General features: G+C 38.0%; 1 protein-coding gene across 4 annotated transcripts; it reads left to right on the forward strand.

Annotated features, from left to right (window-relative positions):
- The first annotated feature begins 1,204 nt into the window (after window positions 1-1,204).
- Window positions 1,205-19,033, forward strand: hook3 (hook microtubule-tethering protein 3). Of its 4 annotated transcripts, none has more exons than XM_017410668.3 (25): window positions 1,205-1,384; window positions 4,971-5,056; window positions 5,229-5,301; window positions 5,472-5,522; window positions 5,656-5,788; window positions 5,920-5,987; window positions 6,113-6,175; window positions 6,498-6,581; window positions 7,169-7,231; window positions 8,783-8,946; window positions 9,062-9,202; window positions 9,559-9,646; window positions 9,827-9,940; window positions 10,030-10,140; window positions 10,252-10,336; window positions 10,419-10,488; window positions 11,211-11,351; window positions 11,659-11,746; window positions 12,083-12,117; window positions 12,257-12,339; window positions 12,693-12,793; window positions 12,914-13,018; window positions 13,105-13,176; window positions 14,212-14,348; window positions 14,522-19,033. In XM_017410668.3, the coding sequence occupies exons 1-25, from the start codon at window positions 1,328-1,330 to the stop codon at window positions 14,532-14,534; spliced, it is 2,226 nt and encodes a 741-aa protein (XP_017266157.1). In that variant the 5' UTR covers window positions 1,205-1,327; the 3' UTR covers window positions 14,535-19,033. The 4 variants fall into 4 exon arrangements, with proteins under 4 accessions (XP_017266157.1, XP_017266156.1, XP_017266158.1 ...); XM_017410667.3 differs by having other exon boundaries at window positions 15,811-19,033; XM_017410669.3 differs by lacking the exon at window positions 7,169-7,231 and having other exon boundaries at window positions 1,206-1,384; window positions 15,811-19,033.
- Window positions 19,034-19,992: the final 959 nt, after the last annotated feature.

Genomic DNA, 19,992 nt, shown 5'->3' on the forward strand with positions numbered 1-19,992 from the left:
TTGTTTTGGTGGAAAAAAAACAGAGATCCATTGTTGGGTTTATGTGAAATGCCTACTTTGTTCAAAAGAATGGCTCCAGCAAACAGGCAGTTCCCACCCCCTGTGACTATGAACAGAACTTAGCGGGTACAAAAATGAAAATATGGATGTATGTCCAGTTATTTATTCTTTGATGGCCATATCTGAAGAAATTTCATTAAGATGTGAATATGTATAAATATTAGAAATGACTATGGCTTCAATTTATTATTTATACACACTCAATTTAATTCAAACTTATCTTGTCTGATGTTATTATTTTTTTGTTGTTCTCATTACATTTTTTTTAGTATAAAAACTATTCTTTATTACTTTTTAGACAGGGATTTAAAATGTTGCTCAGCTTTTACAATCTGTTTTACCTCTACGTCTGACCAAAATCTTAATAAATCATATCACTGTAATCAGTTTGAAAAAAAAGTTGGCCTTTTTGAGCCCAAAGTCTGCTCTCGAATTTTGTCATTTTAAATCTGACTCAGTGTCCTAAGGTGTGGCCAGAATGCGACTCCCTAAACTAAACCTATTCAGAGGACTATAGCCTGGAGGCGAGAGGCTCGGATTAACAAGGATGATGAGCTGCTTTGGAATTTTAAAAATGTAAATTTATAATTTTAAAACCACGATCCCATTGTTGCATGTTATGTAATAGTCTTATGTGCATTTAAAAGTACTTAGAAAACTGTTATGAAGTCAGGAATAGATATCTCTACATTTGTAGCACCTACTCAACATCTGTTAGTCTTTGAAACTGTATTTTTCATGTTTTATTCCGTCAAACCTATACGCTTAGTTTGAAATTAATGCAAAAATATGAAACGAGTTGTTTAGGCATGCATTCCCCATTTACTTACTTGACAGTCAGGATTCTTGTCATAGTTGTCATGGAAGGCACTAGTTGTTGGTTGGTGTGCCTGTTTTTGGTATGCTGTTTACTTATCAGTTCAAGCGTCACAAACTCCAGCAGATTCCCAGTCTTGGTTACCAAACACGACTGGTTCCCATTTTGATTCCCCTTGCATCTTATGGGCAAGGTTATCATTTTAGAAGACAGCGTAAATAAAAGACTTTGCAATCTCTGATAATAGTGGCATTTTTCCTTTACGGCCCCGCTGACTCCGCCCACCCAGCCGGCCTCCGGAACACGCCGGCTTGCCGACGCAGCGAACCCGACCATTGGCTGACGGATTGTGAGACAGCCGAGGAGCCAGAGAGAGAGGGAGAGCTGGGGAGTGTATGAGGTTCACGGTGAAGTTCAAGCTCCCTTTGAGTCAGTCAACGTTTGGAAACAATGAGCACATCAGAGGCGTTGGATCGAATGGAGCTCTGTGAAAGCCTTTTAACGTGGGTAAGTAGTGAAGAGACGGTGTTTGTGTCCCCAGGACAGCTCTCTCCGGCGCCGGGCGGTGCTAGTTAGCATACAGGGCTAATGGTAGCTCGAAGGAGCTAACGGTGGTAGCGTTAGCTGGAAAATGACACACAGGCTCACTTTGGTTACGTATGCAGGCCAGCTGTTTTCTGGGGTTTTTGTTGTTTATCAGCATCTGCCATCATTTTTACCAATCGCGTTCTTACCTAATATGAGCTCAACTTTTTGACGTCCTGCCTTTATGTTAAAACACAGAGGAGCAGCAACAAAGACAAATGTATGATTTAAAACGTTTTTGACGAAGAGTTTTTTTTTCTTTTTTCCCAGAGCAGTGTCTGCTTTGGGTTGGATTCCTCTCATTGTCGCCCAGTGTAGCCTGATGTCCTTCCTCATTCCTTCTGATCCAGCTGTTAGGCACACGATAACTTCCTGAGCATTGATTTCCATCTGTGCCCGCAAATACTTTAAATCCAAGCTGAAAAATGTTACATGAACCCACCCACCAGACTATTATTGTTGAAAGAAGCGCCCTAACTCTCCTATAACTCTAACCTAACCCTATATTTGTGCTCCAGAAAACATGTAGCAGTTTATCCAAATAAGTAACTCGCTCCATTAAGAAAAGGTCTTGCATATTAAAGCTTTCAGAGTGGATTAACTGAGGTGTCATGCTATGGAAACTGTGCTTTGGGAAAATGTTGTCACACAAACTACCAGTATAAGTCAGCAGTGTATAACAAAAAACATTTAAATAACACTAAATGAAGGGCTTGATGCAGGCTCAGTAAACTTTCTTACATAATACACAAGCTGGAGTTTCAGGTACATCAGCCAGAGGAGGATTTATGCTATTTATCAAAACCTTGATCACAGAAAAATCACTTCAGATGTCTCCTGTAGCAGCAGTAAGTGAATTCACCTCCACGTATGCATTGTCACATACATAATCAATTTATTGATAAGCTCTTGTGAAGCTGACACTTAGACCTTTTCGTTGAGACGAAGAACCTGGCAGATGCCCCTCACACCTCACATTGCAAGGTGTAAATGCAATAAGTAAAACACACAAAAGTGAATTTTATTAGAAATAAACAGTAGTGCAGTTTGTAGTTTATATGTCGTTTTCTGGCACTGAGTTTCCCAGGAAAACTCAGGCCTAGTTTACAGAACAGTTGCGGTAAAGATAAACCAGTGTTTCCTGATGCCGTGTACAGCCTGATCATCTTTTTTCCAGCTGTTTCCACAAACTAATAGGTGTGGATTTCCTCTATAACCTCGGTCAGCTCCATTGTTTTGATCCTGGGCTTAATTAGTTTACTTCAATATGTAGTTTTGAAATACAATTTATTCTCGTTTTAGGTTATAGTGTTTTAAGGTATTCAGTTTGTGCAGCTAAAGCTTACTGGGATTATTCGTTTTAATGTTTAAGAGTCCATTGTAGATCTATAGAATCAGAGTCTCACCTTGTAGTGGAATTAGCTGTGAAAGAACAAATTAATTGTAAATTAAGTAGTACAGTTTAGGCACAGTTTACATTTTTGGATGTGTCATTTTAGTCTGAAGCTCCATTGGATGTGCTTGAAGCAAACAAGTTGTAATCTGGAACAGGAGGATCTGTGAAAGATTTGGGTATACATGGATCCTAGATTAGGTGGTTTCATTCATCATCGGTGTCCATGATTGTTGTGTGCTGCCCCGTAAAACAAATTTAAAATGGTCTTTTTGTTCACCTGTAACAGCACAGCGAGAGGCTTCGTTCAGAGATAACACAGGATCCTGCTCAGTGTAAAGCTGCTCACCTGCACTGCTTTGAAGCATGTATACAATAGACATCTCATGGACCAATGTTCTCTTTAAACCCTGTTATCCAATGAGTTTTTGTAAATTCAGCTTGCAGGATAACATGTAGAGCTCGCCATTGATTCTTTGTGAGAGTAGTTCAGGGTGTTTTGTCCCTTATCTAGCCTGTAGATCAGGGGTAGGCAACCCTGGTCCTCGAGTGCCACTATCCTGCATGTTTTACTTGTTTTCCTGCTCCAACACACCTGATTTAGTGGTTAAATAACCTCTTCATGTTCTGCAGAAGCCTGTTAATCACCCATTGATTAAAATCGGGTGTGTTGGAGCAGGGTTGCCTATCCCTCCTTTAGATTTAGGACATTTTAGCCCAACAAAAACAGGTATTACTTTAATTTAATAAAATTATTTAATTAAATAAAAAAATCTGTCTGTGATCATTATTATTATTTTTTTTTTTCATACTAGTGGTTTCCCAGCCCTTTGTTGCCTTTCATACTTTCTGGTGCCTTTCTGCCGGTTCATCCAATATGTTCTTTTCTTCCTTATCTTTCCTGCAAAGGGAAATGATACAGACCACATGTTGTGGTTAGGATCCACAAACATTTTTATCACAGTCGGCCTATGTGCATCTTCTTCCTCTTCTGTGTCGACGTTGTTTCAATTCTGTTTTCTTAAATAAATGTTGTTTGTTTTCCCTCTGTTTTATAAAGGCTAAGTCAGTGGCCAGATTTAGTTACGAGCTCCTTATCGACCAAATACTGATAAGCTATGGTTTTTGTTTCTTTTGTGCTTGACTACATTTAAACCCCTACTTGATATGTGTTTTGTCAATGAATTTTGTAAATTGTTTTGAATACACTCATTTAAATAATTGCCCCCTAAAATAAGAAAAAATGCTGGAATTGTACCCACATATTAAAATAACAGCATTGTGGGTTATTGTCAGTCTCATGTTCTCACAGTTTTCAGTTTGTTTTTATAGTGGACACATAGTTGGGTGTCTGTGTATTTCAGTTTCAGAAAGATCATCTTTTTTTTTTTTTATTATTCTTACCTTTTATTTTTTTTTTTAAGCCAAGTAAAGATATAAGTCAGAGGACAGAATGATGCACATGCAGTGTTTCTTCATTTTCTTCCTGTTTGAATTCCTGCATTCCTGCATCAAGTTTTTCTTCTCCTTTGGCACGTGGACAGCTGGCGTATTGACTGAAGAATACAATTTCCATTTGCACAGCAGTCTTTCTGTCTGGGCCATATGAGAAAGAGAGGAATATAACAAATAAGAGCAGGCTGAGAACAGGAAAACGCTCTGAAAATGATAGGGGTGATGTAACAGGAACTGAGTGCTGACGAGCAGAACTCTGCTGGATCAGAAAGTAAAAGTAGCCTGTTGGTGCAACACAGTGATGTGACTAAGAAGAGAGAAGCAAACATAAACTTTACTGTAATTAATTTAGACAAATCCTCCAGTTAGAGAGCAATAAGGAATAAGGGTTGGGGACCTTACTCACTCGGTGACATCTGTTATCCTGAGAACATATCTAACCCGCCTGTTCTGTTTGCTGAGCCTCTTAAAGAGTTGGCAAACAGGTGCTCAGAAGCACATCGCAGCATTCGGGTGTGAGTTTTGTGGTTACTGGAGAGTGGGTGTGTTAGACTTTCATTTTGAATGTTATGAACAAATTACCAATGGCTGATAAATTGTTCCAATAATAAATAATATTTTAATATATCATACGTATTCTTTTGCCCATATTTTGTTCAGATCCAGACATTTGGAGTGGAGGCGCCATGCAAGACGGTCGAAGACTTGACCAGTGGTGTCGTCATGGCACAAGTTCTGCAGAAAATGTGAGCTTTTTCTGCGTTTTATTCCATTGTTTATGTTTTTTGCTGTTTTCATGTAAACTTAAACATGCTGTTAAAGAAGATCCTCCTGTAGCCATTTTGGGATGAATTGCCTAGTTGCCAAAACACACTTTATGTATTTAAGTTGTCTTATTTTTGTCTCTGAATTTTCTAGAGATTTGGTGTATTTCAATGATGCTTGGATTAGCAGAATCAAGCCAGAGGTTGGGGACAACTGGAGGTTAAAGGTAAGAATAACTTGGTCTCTAAGATGTTGTATTATATAGTAATGACAATGATGACCACTTTTTTTAATCTATGGAGTCCATTTATCATCATAACTATCATCACAATAAATAACTTCTATGTCTTTATAATTTTATGAACTAACATTTACCCAAATTTTCTTTTTTTTTAGATCAGCAATCTAAAGAAAATCTTAAAAGGAATCTTAGACTATAACCAGGAGGTAAGAAGCCTTTTTGTAAAAAACATTGTCATTATCTCTATTTCAATACACAAGTCAACCAATTTCTTATTGTTACGTATTTTAAATGTTTTTTTTTTTTTTTTTAACATCAAAACTTCCTTTTTTTTATTAGGTCTTAGGCCAGCACATTAATGACTTCACACTACCTGACGTGAACCTGATTGGAGAACACTCGGACGCAGCAGAACTTGGGAGGATGTTGCAGCTCATATTGGGCTGTGCTGTCAACTGTGAACAGAAACAAGGTGCTTATTTACACAAACTGTGTGCACTTATCTTTTTCTGTGAGGAAAATGGATTCATATGATATTCTAATATATTGCTAATGTACTGAGAAGCTTGAATCTTCTTTTCACGGCTTCTCTGCAATTTCTAGAATACATCCAAACCATAATGATGATGGAGGAATCAGTCCAGCATGTTGTCATGACAGCCATCCAAGAGGTAGACGGCATTCTATTTAAAACTCAAATATTCTTTGTAAACAGAACTGGTTAGGGTTTTCCTTTACACTCTTAGTGATATGTGTGGTTAACTGTTTCAAAAACAGTTTTTTTATTTTTTTGTAGCTAATGAGTAAAGAGACTCCAGTCACAGGAGGAAATGACTCGTATGTGGATCTAGACCGACAGGTATGGAAATATTTTTATTGTTTTTCATTCTGGTTTAGTGTTTTTGGTCAACATTATTTTTAATATGCAAAATATAATTTTGTCTTGACTTATGATGAGCATTAAAGTGTTGCTTAACAGAAAAATCAGGTTGGAAAGGTACTAAAATTCCCTGTGGTGCTAATTTAGAATGAAGCTCGATTCTTCATCTTTGAACACGTTTGTTTTGGAAAGAGCACACATCCTCTGTGTGTCTGTTGTGGTATTCATAGAAAATTACCAACTGGTAATCAAGTTAAACCTGCAGGGTTTTAATTAGTTGTTTTTTTTCCTCTCTTCGTAGCTTAAAAAGGCAGTAGAGGAGCTGAATGACGCTTTGGCTACCAAGGAAGAGATCGCCCAGAGGTGCCGTGAGCTTGACCTACAGGTTAGTTTCTTGCAGTAATTATCTCTCTTTAGGCTCTCATGATTTAAAAGTCATACTGCATTCCTTACCAGGTCTGCAGGTTAGTTGTTACTAAAATACATTGTAAAAGAGGGGTTGTGAGTACTTGGCGTTGACAGAAAACAACAATTATAACACTGTAATTGTGGCAATATTATTGTTTTGATAAATTAATATCTATAATACACAGAACAGCTAACCTTAAATCAAAATGTTTAACATATTTTAACTGATGGTTTCTTGCTTCATACTTACAGATATTAAGTTAGACTATGAGAAGCAGCTCCCTTTTTCTGCCTTTAGTCTTTAATTATGTGGTGCTAAAACAGCTTTTGTTTCTACTGATACGGATATCCTTTATTATAAATGTTTTTACTAATTGCTAATTTTATATTAACATGTGTCAGCCCTTTTTATGGGTGTCATTATGACAAAAAGGGATGCAGATACTTCCCATTTATTTTTAGCAAATGACAGATAAACTGCAGAAAAAAAGAGCTGCGCATCTGACGGGTTATCTGCTCTTTTATTCTTTGCTTACTGTTTCAACACTGTGCCTTGTTTTAAAGGCCCTCCATGTCCAAGAGGAGCGTGATAGACTGAGGTTAGAGTTTAATGAGCTAGAAGAGAGGGTAAATCCAAACTTTATTTCCTCTTTCTTCCATTTATGCTGTGTGGTGTGTCAAGTAGTCCTGGATCTGTTTCAGCCCGCTTGCACCAGATTCTCCTTCTCCAAATTGTGTGTGCATGCGCGTGTACCGTGTGTACACGTTTGTGCACAAATTTGTGTGCACCACGTATACACTTGGTCCTCTTGGAGCACACCAAGCCACTACTGCAGTTTTGTCTGGGTGTGTCAGATGTTTCCCCCACACTAACAACCCACAGCGTTTCTTACCTCAGTGTGTGTCATGCTTTTTGCTACACCCACAGTGTACCGCAAGACAAAAAGGTTGGTATTCAGACCCAGGAAGGTGTCACTTCTTGGGTAAATTGCTGAATATATACTGCAGAATATTCACATATAGTGCCAATCTTTTTTTCTTACCAATTTGGTCAGAAAACTTGCATTTTTAAAGTTTTCCAACGATTTGTTGCCTTGCTGTATCTCAGGACTTGATGTGATTATTTGTGCTTCAGAAAATGTCTTTCTGGCTTTAAAAACAGCTGATTCCTGCATTGTTTCCTGCTTTATGAGCCATCCCCTTCATGTTGTTGATGGGATTAAAGGCTTGTTGCTTTGAGAGAATTTTCACACTGTTGTTAAGTTTTCCCTGAATGCTTCTACATAACCACATCATATGAGACGCATCTTATTTTAAAGCCTTACATATGCAGACAGTTAAAAAAGATTTTAAGACACTTTAAAACACACAAAATAGATTTAATCAGTGGAGTAAAAATTACAACTCAAGCTTAATTAAAAGTGCTAACACACAGTTGCATTTCTTTTTAAGGAACAAAATTTGTCACAACTGATCAAATCGATTTAATATTGGATGATTTTTAGTTTCATGGTCCTCACAGGTAATATTTATTCAATCCTAGATACGTTTTCCTGTTATTTTTCACCACTCAGAACTTTATTGACTCAATCCATTCTAATTAAATGAAATCTGTGGTGATAAATGATGGGTTTTTACGTGACAGGTAATTTGGCAAAACCTTGTTTATTAAACAATTAAACGTTTGGTCTTCAAAATTATTATATTCAGTTATTTTGTTTGTTGGCCATTTCTTTCAGGTGATCGTTTTGAAAAAGACAACAAGCAGCTTCTGCTTTGCTTCGTGTGGAGTTGGATTTTTTTTTGTCTATCATGCTGAGAAAAAACAATGAACCTATAAGCAGCTCTCCTCGCCATGTTGGAATTTATTGATTTGTCTTGTTGATATGTGTTGTGGTGTGACTTTATCTCAGTAAAAACTTCATTTTGCAGTGATTTTGAACCTTATTAACAGAATTATGTGTTTTTTTATATATTTACATGCACATTTATGTAGCTTGAGCGACAGATTTAAAAATAAAATCAATTTAATTCTTTTTCTAACTTGTTTCTTTTTTCTGCGTTTCTTCTTATCTTCCTGACACTCTCTCCATCTCTGCTTCTGTGCCACCTTCCTCCCTCCTCTCATCCCACATGTCCCATTCTTTACTCGCTCATCCGACTCCCTCCCCTCCTCAGGTGGCAGCTCTGCAAGAAGAAAAGAGCAGTTTGCTGGCAGAAAACCAGGTCCTGATGGAGAGACTCAACCAGTCTGACTCCATAGAGGACATAAACAGCCCCGCTGGACGCAGACACCTCCAGCTGCAAACACAGCTGGAGCAGCTTCAGGAAGAAACGTTCAGGTGAGGAGCTGCAGCACACGAGGACTCCATCATCTAACCAGTTAGAACAGAACTGACTGATCTCCGGATCCAAACTCTGTATATAAAGATCATTATGGTTCCCGGTGTCCTTTAGGTTGGAGGCAGCAAAAGACGACTACCGGATTCGTTGTGAGGAGCTTGAAAAAGAACTTGTGGATGTGAAATCCCAGAATGAAGAGCTCACAACTCTGGCGAATGAAGCCCAATCTCTCAAGGATGAGATGGACGTACTCAGGTAAGATTAGGATACAAAATTAAGCTTGTTAATGTGGGGAGATTTACCTGAGTGATGCAAGCTAAATACTTGACACAATGAATCAGTTGCTGCTTATGATGATCATGTCTGGAAAAAACCTCTGTTTTCGTAGTTTACAACAATTGTTTTCTAGATTTTATTTCATGCATTTATTTTAATAACATCTGAGAGTACAGTACACTTTCATGCAGTTCTAAAATAAATAATTCTTTACTTCTAGAGAGTCTGTATATCGTTGATTAGATGTGGCACCTTGCTTAAACATAAACATGGACTTCTATTTACAGTTATTAGTCTAACAAATGTGATATTTTACATTCACAAAACATTTTTAGGCACTCGTCCGACAAAGTGTCAAAACTGGAGGGCACAGTGGAGCACTATAAGAAAAAACTGGAGGACATGGGGCTCCTCAGGAGACAGGTACACGGTCTCATATTACCTGATTAACCCATCTTTGTTGTGATGGCTGATTTGACGTTTCTCAGTCTGCAAAAACATGGTCACCCATTTTGCGCTAACAGGAAAAAGTGGTGAAAATTGTGCGTCCACGCAGGACGAATCAACACAAATAGGTCTAACATTGCTATTCCTGTGCTTTAGATTAAACTTTTGGAGGAGAAGAACACAGTCTTAATGCAGACCAATGTCGGCTTGGAAGAAGAGCTTCGAAAAGCTAATGCTACCAAGGGCCAGCTGGAGACTTACAAGAGACAGGTATCTGACCGGCAGCAGTCATGTTAGCATGCAAAACATTGACATTCCCCTAACTGTGCAATGTAACAAACCGTCTTCTCTCTGCCCAGGTGGTAGAACTTCAGAACAGGCTGTCAGAAGAGTCTAAAAAAGCTGACAAGATGGAGTTTGAGTACAAACGGGTCAAAGAGAAAGTGGACTCTCTGCAAAAAGAAAAAGATGTGTGTACTTTCTTAGCTAATCCCAAATAGTACATAAAAATGTCCATGCTGTATTTTTCTTTCGAATCTCTGTGGCACATTCCCAAAGTTGTAACTTTGTCTCCTTCGCAGCGGATGAGGACAGAGAGAGACTCGTTGAAGGAGACTATTGAGGAACTGCACTGCGTCCAGGCTCAAGAGGGACAGCTAACATCGAGTAAAGAAATGTCTCGGTCATCAAATCAGACATTGAGTTAGACATTTTCTTAAATCAGAATTATTGTGGTCTGTTGGTCCAGGTTTGTTCCTGCTGGGCAGCAACGACAGCTCGCACTCACTGGCTGCTGAGATCACCACTCCTGAAATTCGGTAAATGAAAATATGGCTTTTCAATGTTGCATACAAAATATATAATATAGACTGTATTTTTTTCAAAACTTTGATCAGTCCTTTTTAAACTTTATCTGCTGTTTTAAGTTAGCTTGTGTTGGTGTTTTACAAAAACCTTTTATTTTTTACAAACTTGTGCAACAACTGTGTGAGTTGCCAGCAGCTTTCAAGAGGGCAGAGGTTTTTTTTAAGCTACATTAAACATCCAGATAGTTTTTCAAACCACTTTTGAACTTTTACTGAAATCCTAATCTTCACAAAGCTGCCTTTGGTAAAACACAGGCTGGAGTTACTAAAGTGCAGGAAACTCATTACCTACAGAGCAGAAACTATCAGAACATATGTTCTGTGAGGTGAGGTGATGCCACATCCTGAAAGCTTTTGAGGATGGAAAAAAGATTTAACGGGGGTGATGTTTCATCAAAAAATTTGAATAAATATTTAATTTCTGTTGGTAGATACAGTTATTGGCCTGTTCTACTGTCCGTCCTCTTTTTTTTTCTCTTTTACGACCCACCCAATCTCTTTTTAGTAACTTGCTATGAATTAAACTTTTTTTTTTCTGTAAGTTGAATTCTACCAGTTATCGTGTAATGATGTGATCACTTTATCTGCAAGTTGGGCTGTGTCTCATTGACTAAACTGACTGCAGGACCTGCAGTGTTCTGACTTGCTTTGTTTTCCTTGACGTGTTTCTACAGAGAACATTTGATTCGTCTTCAACACGAGAACAAGATGCTGAAGCTGGCCCAGGAGGGTTCTGACAATGAGAAGATCACGTTGTTGCAGAGTCTGCTGGAAGATGCCAACAGAAGAAAGAACGAACTGGAGACAGAAAACAGGTTGGAGAACACAGATACTCAAAGTATTGGTGTTGTACTCATATGTATCCCTTATGGCCCTAGCTAACTATAAAGCTGGCCTTTTTCTTTGGAATTCTAACATAAAAAGGACAAAAATAAAGTATCTTTGCCTTGATATTTTTAAATTGCTCAGATACAAAAGAGGCACTTCATCCCATGTTTGAATGTTGATCAGTTCTCATAAATTTTTGCACAAAGATTTATTTTATTCTGATTGATATCTTTGTTTGCTCGTTGTTGTCAAAAACTAAGCTCTCACAGCGTTTTATTTGCTTGCTGTGTTTAGAATAACCAACCAACGCCTGATGGAGGAACAGAGTCAGGTAGAGGAGCTCCAAAAGACTGTCCAAGAGCAAGGCTCTAAAGCAGACGATGTAAGTAAACAAATGCTTTTGTTTTCTTTGTGTAGCTTCTAAAATTTGTCGAAATTTTGGTACTAAACTTGAATCAGGCACCAGCATTTCTAGGACTGCAGAGCACCTCACATTCTTTTTCTGGGGCTTACAAAATTGAGCTTAAAATATGTTCTGATCCTATATTCACGCTCGGAAAAAAAGTTTCCTTTAAAATTAGATTTTACACTGCCCTCTGATGGATGTTTTTGGAACTGGATAGTTCTATGTAAATTGTGTATTAACCTTTCAAAATGACTGGTACCGTTTCTGCAAGCAGTATGTGTTGGAAAACAAGTCTTCCTTTGTCTTTTTCAGTCTTCTGTTCTTAAGAAGAAATATGATGAACACATGTAAGTGATCTAGTAATGTTTTTTTTTTTATTACATCAGGATTTTCTGTAACTAAGTTAATTTCAAGTACATACCATGAAATGTCAAGCCAATTTAGGCCAAACATGTCGTGTAACCAGACCCTTTTTTCTTGTTTTAGGGAGAAACTACGAGAGGTGAACAATGAGTTACTGAAGAAAAACGCTATAATCGATGAGATGGAGCCAAAGTACAACGCCAACTGTGAGTCCTGAGCGGATGCTGAATGTTTTGAAGTCTGTTGACCTTCATCTTGTCCCGCTGCTTGTTTTTAATGTCATTACTCCATTAAGACTCGAGCTGAGGAGGAGAAATGTGATCTCTGCCCTTTCCGAGCCAAATTTCATCAAACTTGGAATGTAGGCAGGAAGAACCCAACAATTTGTGGTCCAGATTGGGATTATTTTCTTTAAAATTACAAAATACAGCATTGGCTTCGTTGGAGGATGTTCATTCCAACGCTTCACTTTGACATTTTGCTCTACAGACACAAAATTATTTCACTCATTGTAGGGTCATAGTAGAACCGGCTAAACTTTTTTTTTTCTCTCTGTTAGCCCAACGAGTGGACGAGCTAGAAGAAGCCTTGAAAAAAAAGGATGAAGAGATGAAACAGATGGAAGAGAGATACAAGAAATATCTTGAAAAAGCAAAAAGTGTAAGTGAAATGTCCAAAATGTTAAAATATTTCTGCAATCAGAGAAGCTAGCTATATTTAAATGTAAACAGTCAAACTTATGTGATTTAAATCTTGGTGTTTTTTTTTTTCTTTTTACAGGTTATCCGGACTCTGGACCCAAAGCAGAACCAGGGTTCAGGTCCGGAGGTCCAGGCTCTGAAAAACCAGCTGCAGGAGAAGGAAAGAATGCTGCATTCACTGGAGGTAAAAAAGACTCAGATTAAATTATTAATTGATTCCATGAGTTGTGAGATGTCTCACCATTTCTCATTTTGATTTTCATCTTACAGAAAGAAATGGACAAGGCGAAGAGCCAGAGAGATCACGAGGAGAAACTAATCGTTTCAGCCTGGTACACCATGGTAAGAAACATGTAGAGCCTGAAATCATCCCTGTTACTGGCTGCTGGCTTTTTCTTTATTTTTTTTATTTTGTGTGTATGTGTTTGTAATTTTCCTTTTTTATTTAGTTAATCTTTCAGAACTGATATTTTAGCTAAACTGAGGAGAGACAAAATTATTTAGGCCAAAATGTTATAGTTTTGTTCTTTGTGACAACCTCAACATTTCTTGAAAATTTCTTGAAATCCGTTTTTGAGTAATCTGCACAGACAAACACAACAAAACAAAATGCAAGGGCCTAGCACAATAATAATCTTACCAGTGATTAAAACAAAGTGGTGAAAAAAGAAGAAACAACAGTTAAAAACACAATCAGTAGGTGAAAACAGGCAATGAATAAAATAGAGATTTGATTTAACCACTAGAGGGCAGCACAGACTGTTCTGTGACATTAAAACGCTGTTTCTAAAGTTCATTCAGGAGACAGGAAAACAGAGAACTGTGACTCTGCTGGCATGGTTTGAGTTCACCCACTCTCTAAGACAAAAGTTTAATACAAGATTATTTTGACTGATTGCCTTTTTCTTCATGATGAACCATTTGTATTCAGATGAGTGTCGTTCCTTCCAGGCTCACTCTGCTCCTGTCCAAAGACAACAAAGGCACATTAAGTTGTCAGAGTAACGTAAAAATGGACTGTAAGATATGCTGTGACTTTTGAAACGTTGATTCTCAACCAAATCAAACACACATAAAACTTGTTGGACTGACTTGTTAGATCTGGCTTGCCAGCACCACAATCAAAACGCCAAATAAGGGATTTTTCTTTTTTCTTTTTTGAAAAACTGTACATGATACTGCCACTTGAATCATAGCAGTTCATCTCAAGGCACCACAGATAATATTTGCAAAACTAGGTGTCTGTTTTTGCTTTAAGAAACCTGTCTGTTTGAGATAATTTCCTTTTGAAATTAGCCCTAGTGTACAATTTCTCAAGTATGTTAAAATAGATTTTGCTTCTCCACTATATTTAAGTATATATGTTCCTCCCCCCAGGGCATGTCTTTGCAGAAGAAGGCGGCTGAAGACAGACTTGCCAACACTGGCTCTGGTCAGTCCTTCCTGGCTCGACAGAGACAAGCCACCAGCTCACGTCGCTCCTACCCAGGCCACGTCCAGCCAGCTACCGCAAGGTAGATGGCCACAGGCCCCCCCCCCCAAAAAAAAATATGCCAAACTTAAATTCCCTGAACTGTCATTCAGCAGGTGTGCCTGTTCTGAGGCACACTCGTTTCCATTCATTTCTAACAGAAGGTTTTCTGCATTCTGCTTATTGATTTTCTGTTTTTTTTTTCTTCTCAATCAGATCCATGAGGTAAAGATTCCGGGCAAGGCTGCCTGAATCTTGCATCAGTCTTTTTTTTTTTTTTTTTTTTCCCCTGACAAATCTTATTTCCCCCACCCCATGACTTCAAGATGCAAGACTTTGACCATATTCAAACCTCAGCATATTTGATATAAAGACTAATCACTCCAAACTTCCCCTCTTCCTCCATCTCAGCCACCAATTGAACTTGTCCTTCCCACTCAGATAATCTGGACTCAGAAGAATTGCATCTTCTTGAAAAGATACTGTCACTTTTGATAAAAGGGACTGTTCTACCTTTCCATGCAGCATTTATGCACTTCTCTACCTGTGATACCATCTGATGTTCGCTTTTGCTTTTGACAGGACCTGACTGTCCGGCGTAATGTTTGGATTCTAATTTTTTGTAGCTTTAAGGAGGCAGCAGCAATGTTTGAGTTTTATGTCGTCTGACTTTAAATCAGTCTTAAATACGTTTAGTCACCGAGTCATAGGAAGATGTGTTATTGCATCAGTGTTTGAGTTGCTCTGTTAAAGTCTGAATTTCATGATTTTAGTAGGATTACGTTATCTGGGAGACGACGGTTAACTAATGGACAAAAAAGTGAAGCAATAATTTGGGATGTTTTTCTTCTAGATGAGTCACTTTACCAGGTTTTTAGGATGTTTCTGAAGGTGCAATCCACAGCGAGGCGGCTGTGCATCAGTTTCTACTAGTTTGTTGTCTGTAGCAAATAATCAGGAGCCACTGTCTAGCCAAACCTCTGGTTTTAGCTCTACCAGCATTTACAGAATTATGTCAGACAGCGCATCGTGTGCCATAGTGTTTGTTTTTGTTTTTGTTTTTTTTTCTTTTTTACTTTTGTAAATTATCAATATTATTCCAGAGTTTTTGCAGTGTTTTTCCCTTTAAATGGCATAACGAAAGGTGTTTCTGATTTGGAAACCTTGGGTTTATTGACAAAAAGTTGGCAGTATTCAGTGTTGCACATTAAAACAGATTTTTTTTTCTCCTGCATATATATTTGTCGTTAGGGAAAAAGGTGTTTTCAGACCGTTTGAGGCTGTTTCACTGAATGCTTCACAGGAAGTTTGTATCACTTCTCTTCTTCTGCTCTCATCTTCCCTTTATAAAATCTTTTATTTTATTCTTATCATTTTAAGGCATAACATGAACAATCTATTAACTTTTATTTGAATTTGATTTGTGAACATCCTGAGCACATGTTGTTTTTTTGCTTCCTAGCCCTGCCATCTCATCCTAACCTCTCTCTCGTTTCCTTTAACAGCAATATCACTGCATGACTGGTACTCCAATGACCTGCCCCCTAGCCATGTGCGGCCCAGCCCGGTCCTTCTGTGGGCTTCACTGACCCCCTCCCCCCTGCCCTCCGCTGGGTGGGCTAGGCTGAGGCACGCAATGCATGAACCTGCCTGCGTACTGTTTGCATGACCCTTGCATTGATTCCAGTCTGCAAATAACCAGCAGAAGCATCATGAGCACTAACAACTTCCTCTGCAGTGTCGTGTACGTGGATGGGGTCAGGAAACAGAACAAACTTTTTTTTTTCCCCTCCAGTTAATTATTTTTCCATCAGTTGGGTAACCCTACCTATCATTCTTGTGTTACTGTCTTCATCTCCTCTCCCTAACCTCCTACCTCCTCTCAGTCCTGGTGGACATGCCTGCTTGTGCTTCCACAGTCTGTTACGATTCAGCATATGTTCCAAACGTCCCCAGAGGGAGCAGAAAACAGCAGTAGTTTCTGTTGAACAAGCTTTCTCTGTAGTATTTGTGAGGATTTTGACATTGGCTGCCCCTTTTTGGGTTTTTTTTGGGAAACCTCAGTGACATATTTTCACTCGTCTTTCTGTTTACACGTTCGGAGGAGCAAGGTGATATTTGAGAGCTTAAACCCCTCCATTAAATGTCCGACCTCCTCTTACCTTATTGCTTGATTGCATCGTTAAAGGTTTTTTTAACACCCCAAGTATTGATTACAGCAAGTTTTAAACTAAAGACCAGCATATCATTATTTTATTTTTATTTTTTTGGCAACAGGAGCAGATATGACAAAGTAAATGTAATATATGAATAATGTTACAGATGTCTTTTTTATATGGGATAAAAGCCCTCATTAAGCCTATTTACAATTTATCTCATCACACATTCTTGTTATTTTCAAAATCCACGTTTAAAATTCATTTATGATTCTTATATAGGTCATGTCTTTGATGATTAACATGTATTACGTGCTTTAAGGGCGATTTTAAAAAAGAAAAGCTCTTCTGATGGCATTTTTTTATGTTTCTATGCAATTTGAACGATAATTTGACTTAATTAAAACAAACAAAATGAGAGGGCGAAACTTCATTTTCTCATGTAGGCAAATGGAGTCCATTCACTTTAGACTGAAAAGGCTAATAAGTGACAAAAAGTGTGGAGAGGTAAGAGAAATGTTTTCATTCTCAGATTTAAAAAAAAAAAAAAAAATGAAAAGCCTTTGTGTCAGTCAGTGCAAAACACAGACACACACCCCACCTATGTGGGAGTGTTTCAGTATTATTAATGTGACTAACAAGGGTAATAGCATGGAAGTATTTGGGCATTAAACATTCATAAAACAAGGTGATTTTTAAAGTGTAATGTTATGCAGGACAGATGTAACAGTATCAGTTTTGGGTCAAGTTTAACGTTGCTGCGAGTCGTCCTGTATGTGTACTTTTGTTTTTAAGTTAAAGTATTTTTTATTACTATTATTTATAAAGCTTATTCAGAATTTGAGGGCAAAAAAACTCCACCAGGATCTAAAGACAGGCTTATTTGAACGAGAGATGATTGAATCCTCCAGTTTAGTGCCTTTTTATTTTTCATGTCATTAGGAATAATTTGGATTTTAGGAAATAAAGCATCGAGACTGATGAGCTACTTTATGTTGCAAGTTTTGAAGAAGAATGCCTCAGTTTAGCTTTATCTTTATGTCCGTAAGACATCAAATTTAAGTTTGGCTTAATGAGGACTTTTCTCCAGTTTTACCTGGTTTTATTCACATTTGTTCTATTATGTAACCTTAGTTTAATCCATACCATGTGTTATATCTAAATGGCTTATTTATTCTTTTGCCGCCTGTACAGCAGTGTTATGATTTTTTTTAAATTTAGTGTTATTTCATCACCATTTATACTGTTACAATGGATGTAATCAAGTTCCAAATACTGTTACAGAACTTATGCAACAAACCGAGGAGAAAGTTTGTAGTTTTGGAGCATTTGTCTCCATCCGTCAAAAGGGGAAGCACAAAGTCGCAGGAGCAAAACATATTACAGCTTAGTATTTACAGGTTTCATATCGGGTTAGTACAGGGTAACAAGTCACTTCTTAATACAGTCCGGTCTTCGTATGTACTCTGTTAAGTATCCGGTACGTACCGGACTGTACCGTGTGCTGCTACCACTGTTTCTACAGGAAGAGGAGAGGTTTATTTGAAAAAACACTGCAAAGAAATTCTTGATTTTGATCATGATTTTCTCTCTTTAATGGGAAAAAAAAGCTAATTCTAATTGACTCAACAGTCAGTTTGCAGTGATCATATGAACCATAAATTGCAGTATTTTCTTATCGAGACAGCAGAGACCAGGGTTGGACGTTCCGAGGGTCCTGGGAATGCATGTCTTTGCTTTGATTCAATGTTGTCTGGACAAAGTGGTCATCCAATAAATCTGTTTTTCAAAAACCCGAGTGGTGACATAAGATTTGAATTTAGCAAAGGGATTATTTTTTTTTTCTTGTTTTGGTTTCTGATAGTTTCTGTGGGAATCAGTTTTGTGAGCCACAGGCCTTTAACATATTACACACACCGCTCTCTTAACCGTCCAGTAACAAATTTGTATGTAATGAAATTCATCCACATTGTGGTGGGAATTTGTATCAGGAATGTGGGGAAAGCCTTTATTATTTTTCAAGACCTCAAAAGGAAAACGGGAAAACGGTCTTGTTTACTTTCATCCCAGTCGAATCAGCCAATGAGCTTCTTGTTGCTTTCATTTTAAAATTTGCAACTCCTGGACCATTTTCAGACCTTTTCAGATACAAATCAGGAGGAAATTAAAGAAAAGCAGCATCATGTACTGTAAGAAAGACCTGAAAAAACCCCTGCAGGAATCCATTCAGAATGGTTTCCTGTTTTATATACTCCAAAAGTACCAAAAGAGTGCACACAAGAGTTACACTAATTTGTTTTTTACTTATTAGAAAATGTTTTCAGACATATTTAAGTTGCAAATTACATCCCAATTGCCAACTTTTTTTTTGCTTTAAGTCACCTGTATAGAAAACCCCTGTACATAGAGTTTGTGGTTGTGTGTTATCGAAGTGTCTGAGTATTAAAATCATGTCTAGTTAGGATGGATTTCATCCCTCATCTGTCCACAGAGGACCTGCTGATGGAAATGTGCTTCCGACACCACAGAAACCTGGAAACCACGTTGTAAATAAAGCTTGTGTAAAACATCATGTTTGTGCTTTCTTCTCAGTTTTCCTTTTTCTTCTGTCAGAACATACAGCTAAAAAAAAAAGACTGCTTCTGTGTTAAATATTTTATTTGTTTTTTGAATGTAATATTTATAAAATCGTGCACACCAGTCCAAAAAAAAGTGGTTGAGTTCATAGTTTGCAATTAAATTCAACTTGGTTTTATAATTGTATGAAAGTCTTTAATCTAGTTAAAAATTGTGCCTCGTGATTGTCTAATGCACTGAAAAAGCTTCTTGTACAAAAAACATCTTTGGGTTAGCAAAAACAACAGAAATGTTTGCCCTCTTGACTCTGAAGATTATTATACAAAGGAGAAGTCCCTGAGGCCGAGTGAGTGATTCCGATTATTTTTCAAGCTCTACTCTCTCATCCTTGTATGCGTTCCCAGTGCAGAATTAGATTTAGACCATAACTTCTGCTCGCCAAGGAGACATGTTTTCCTTAATTAGTCTAGCCCAGCGCTCTTTCCATAATCTTACAAATACCTCTTCAGTCACTGCTATGTTCTGCTCAGTGGGATGTTGGGAGTTCAGCCCAGCCTGGGAAAACGAAGCCTGGATGCCCCTCGAGGCTGCGGACACAGGAACTTCCCTGTATCGGTGTCCTATTCTTCATTCCTGAGAGCTCCCTATTCTCTCTCTAGCCTCAGCCTCTGGGTGCTTCCTGACACAAGTCACAGCAGAGGTCCAGAGTCAATATAAATACTCTTCTCTGGTTACTCACTTCTGTCACAGGCAATCTGAGCGAGACAAGAAGAGACGATAGTTACAGTCCAATGTGGAAATCTCACATTCCCTATCTGGATCAAGGCATATTTGTGCTGATGCAACACTTCACTCTGGTTAGGCCCCATAAACAAAACTGATTCCTATTTTTGAACTATGGTCAGTCTTGGAAATAACATCACAACATATGACCATGCAAGAACCTTAAGTGCA

Source organism: Kryptolebias marmoratus, linkage group LG14 (genome assembly GCF_001649575.2).
Source record: "Kryptolebias marmoratus isolate JLee-2015 linkage group LG14, ASM164957v2, whole genome shotgun sequence".
NCBI lineage: Eukaryota > Metazoa > Chordata > Actinopteri > Cyprinodontiformes > Rivulidae > Kryptolebias > Kryptolebias marmoratus.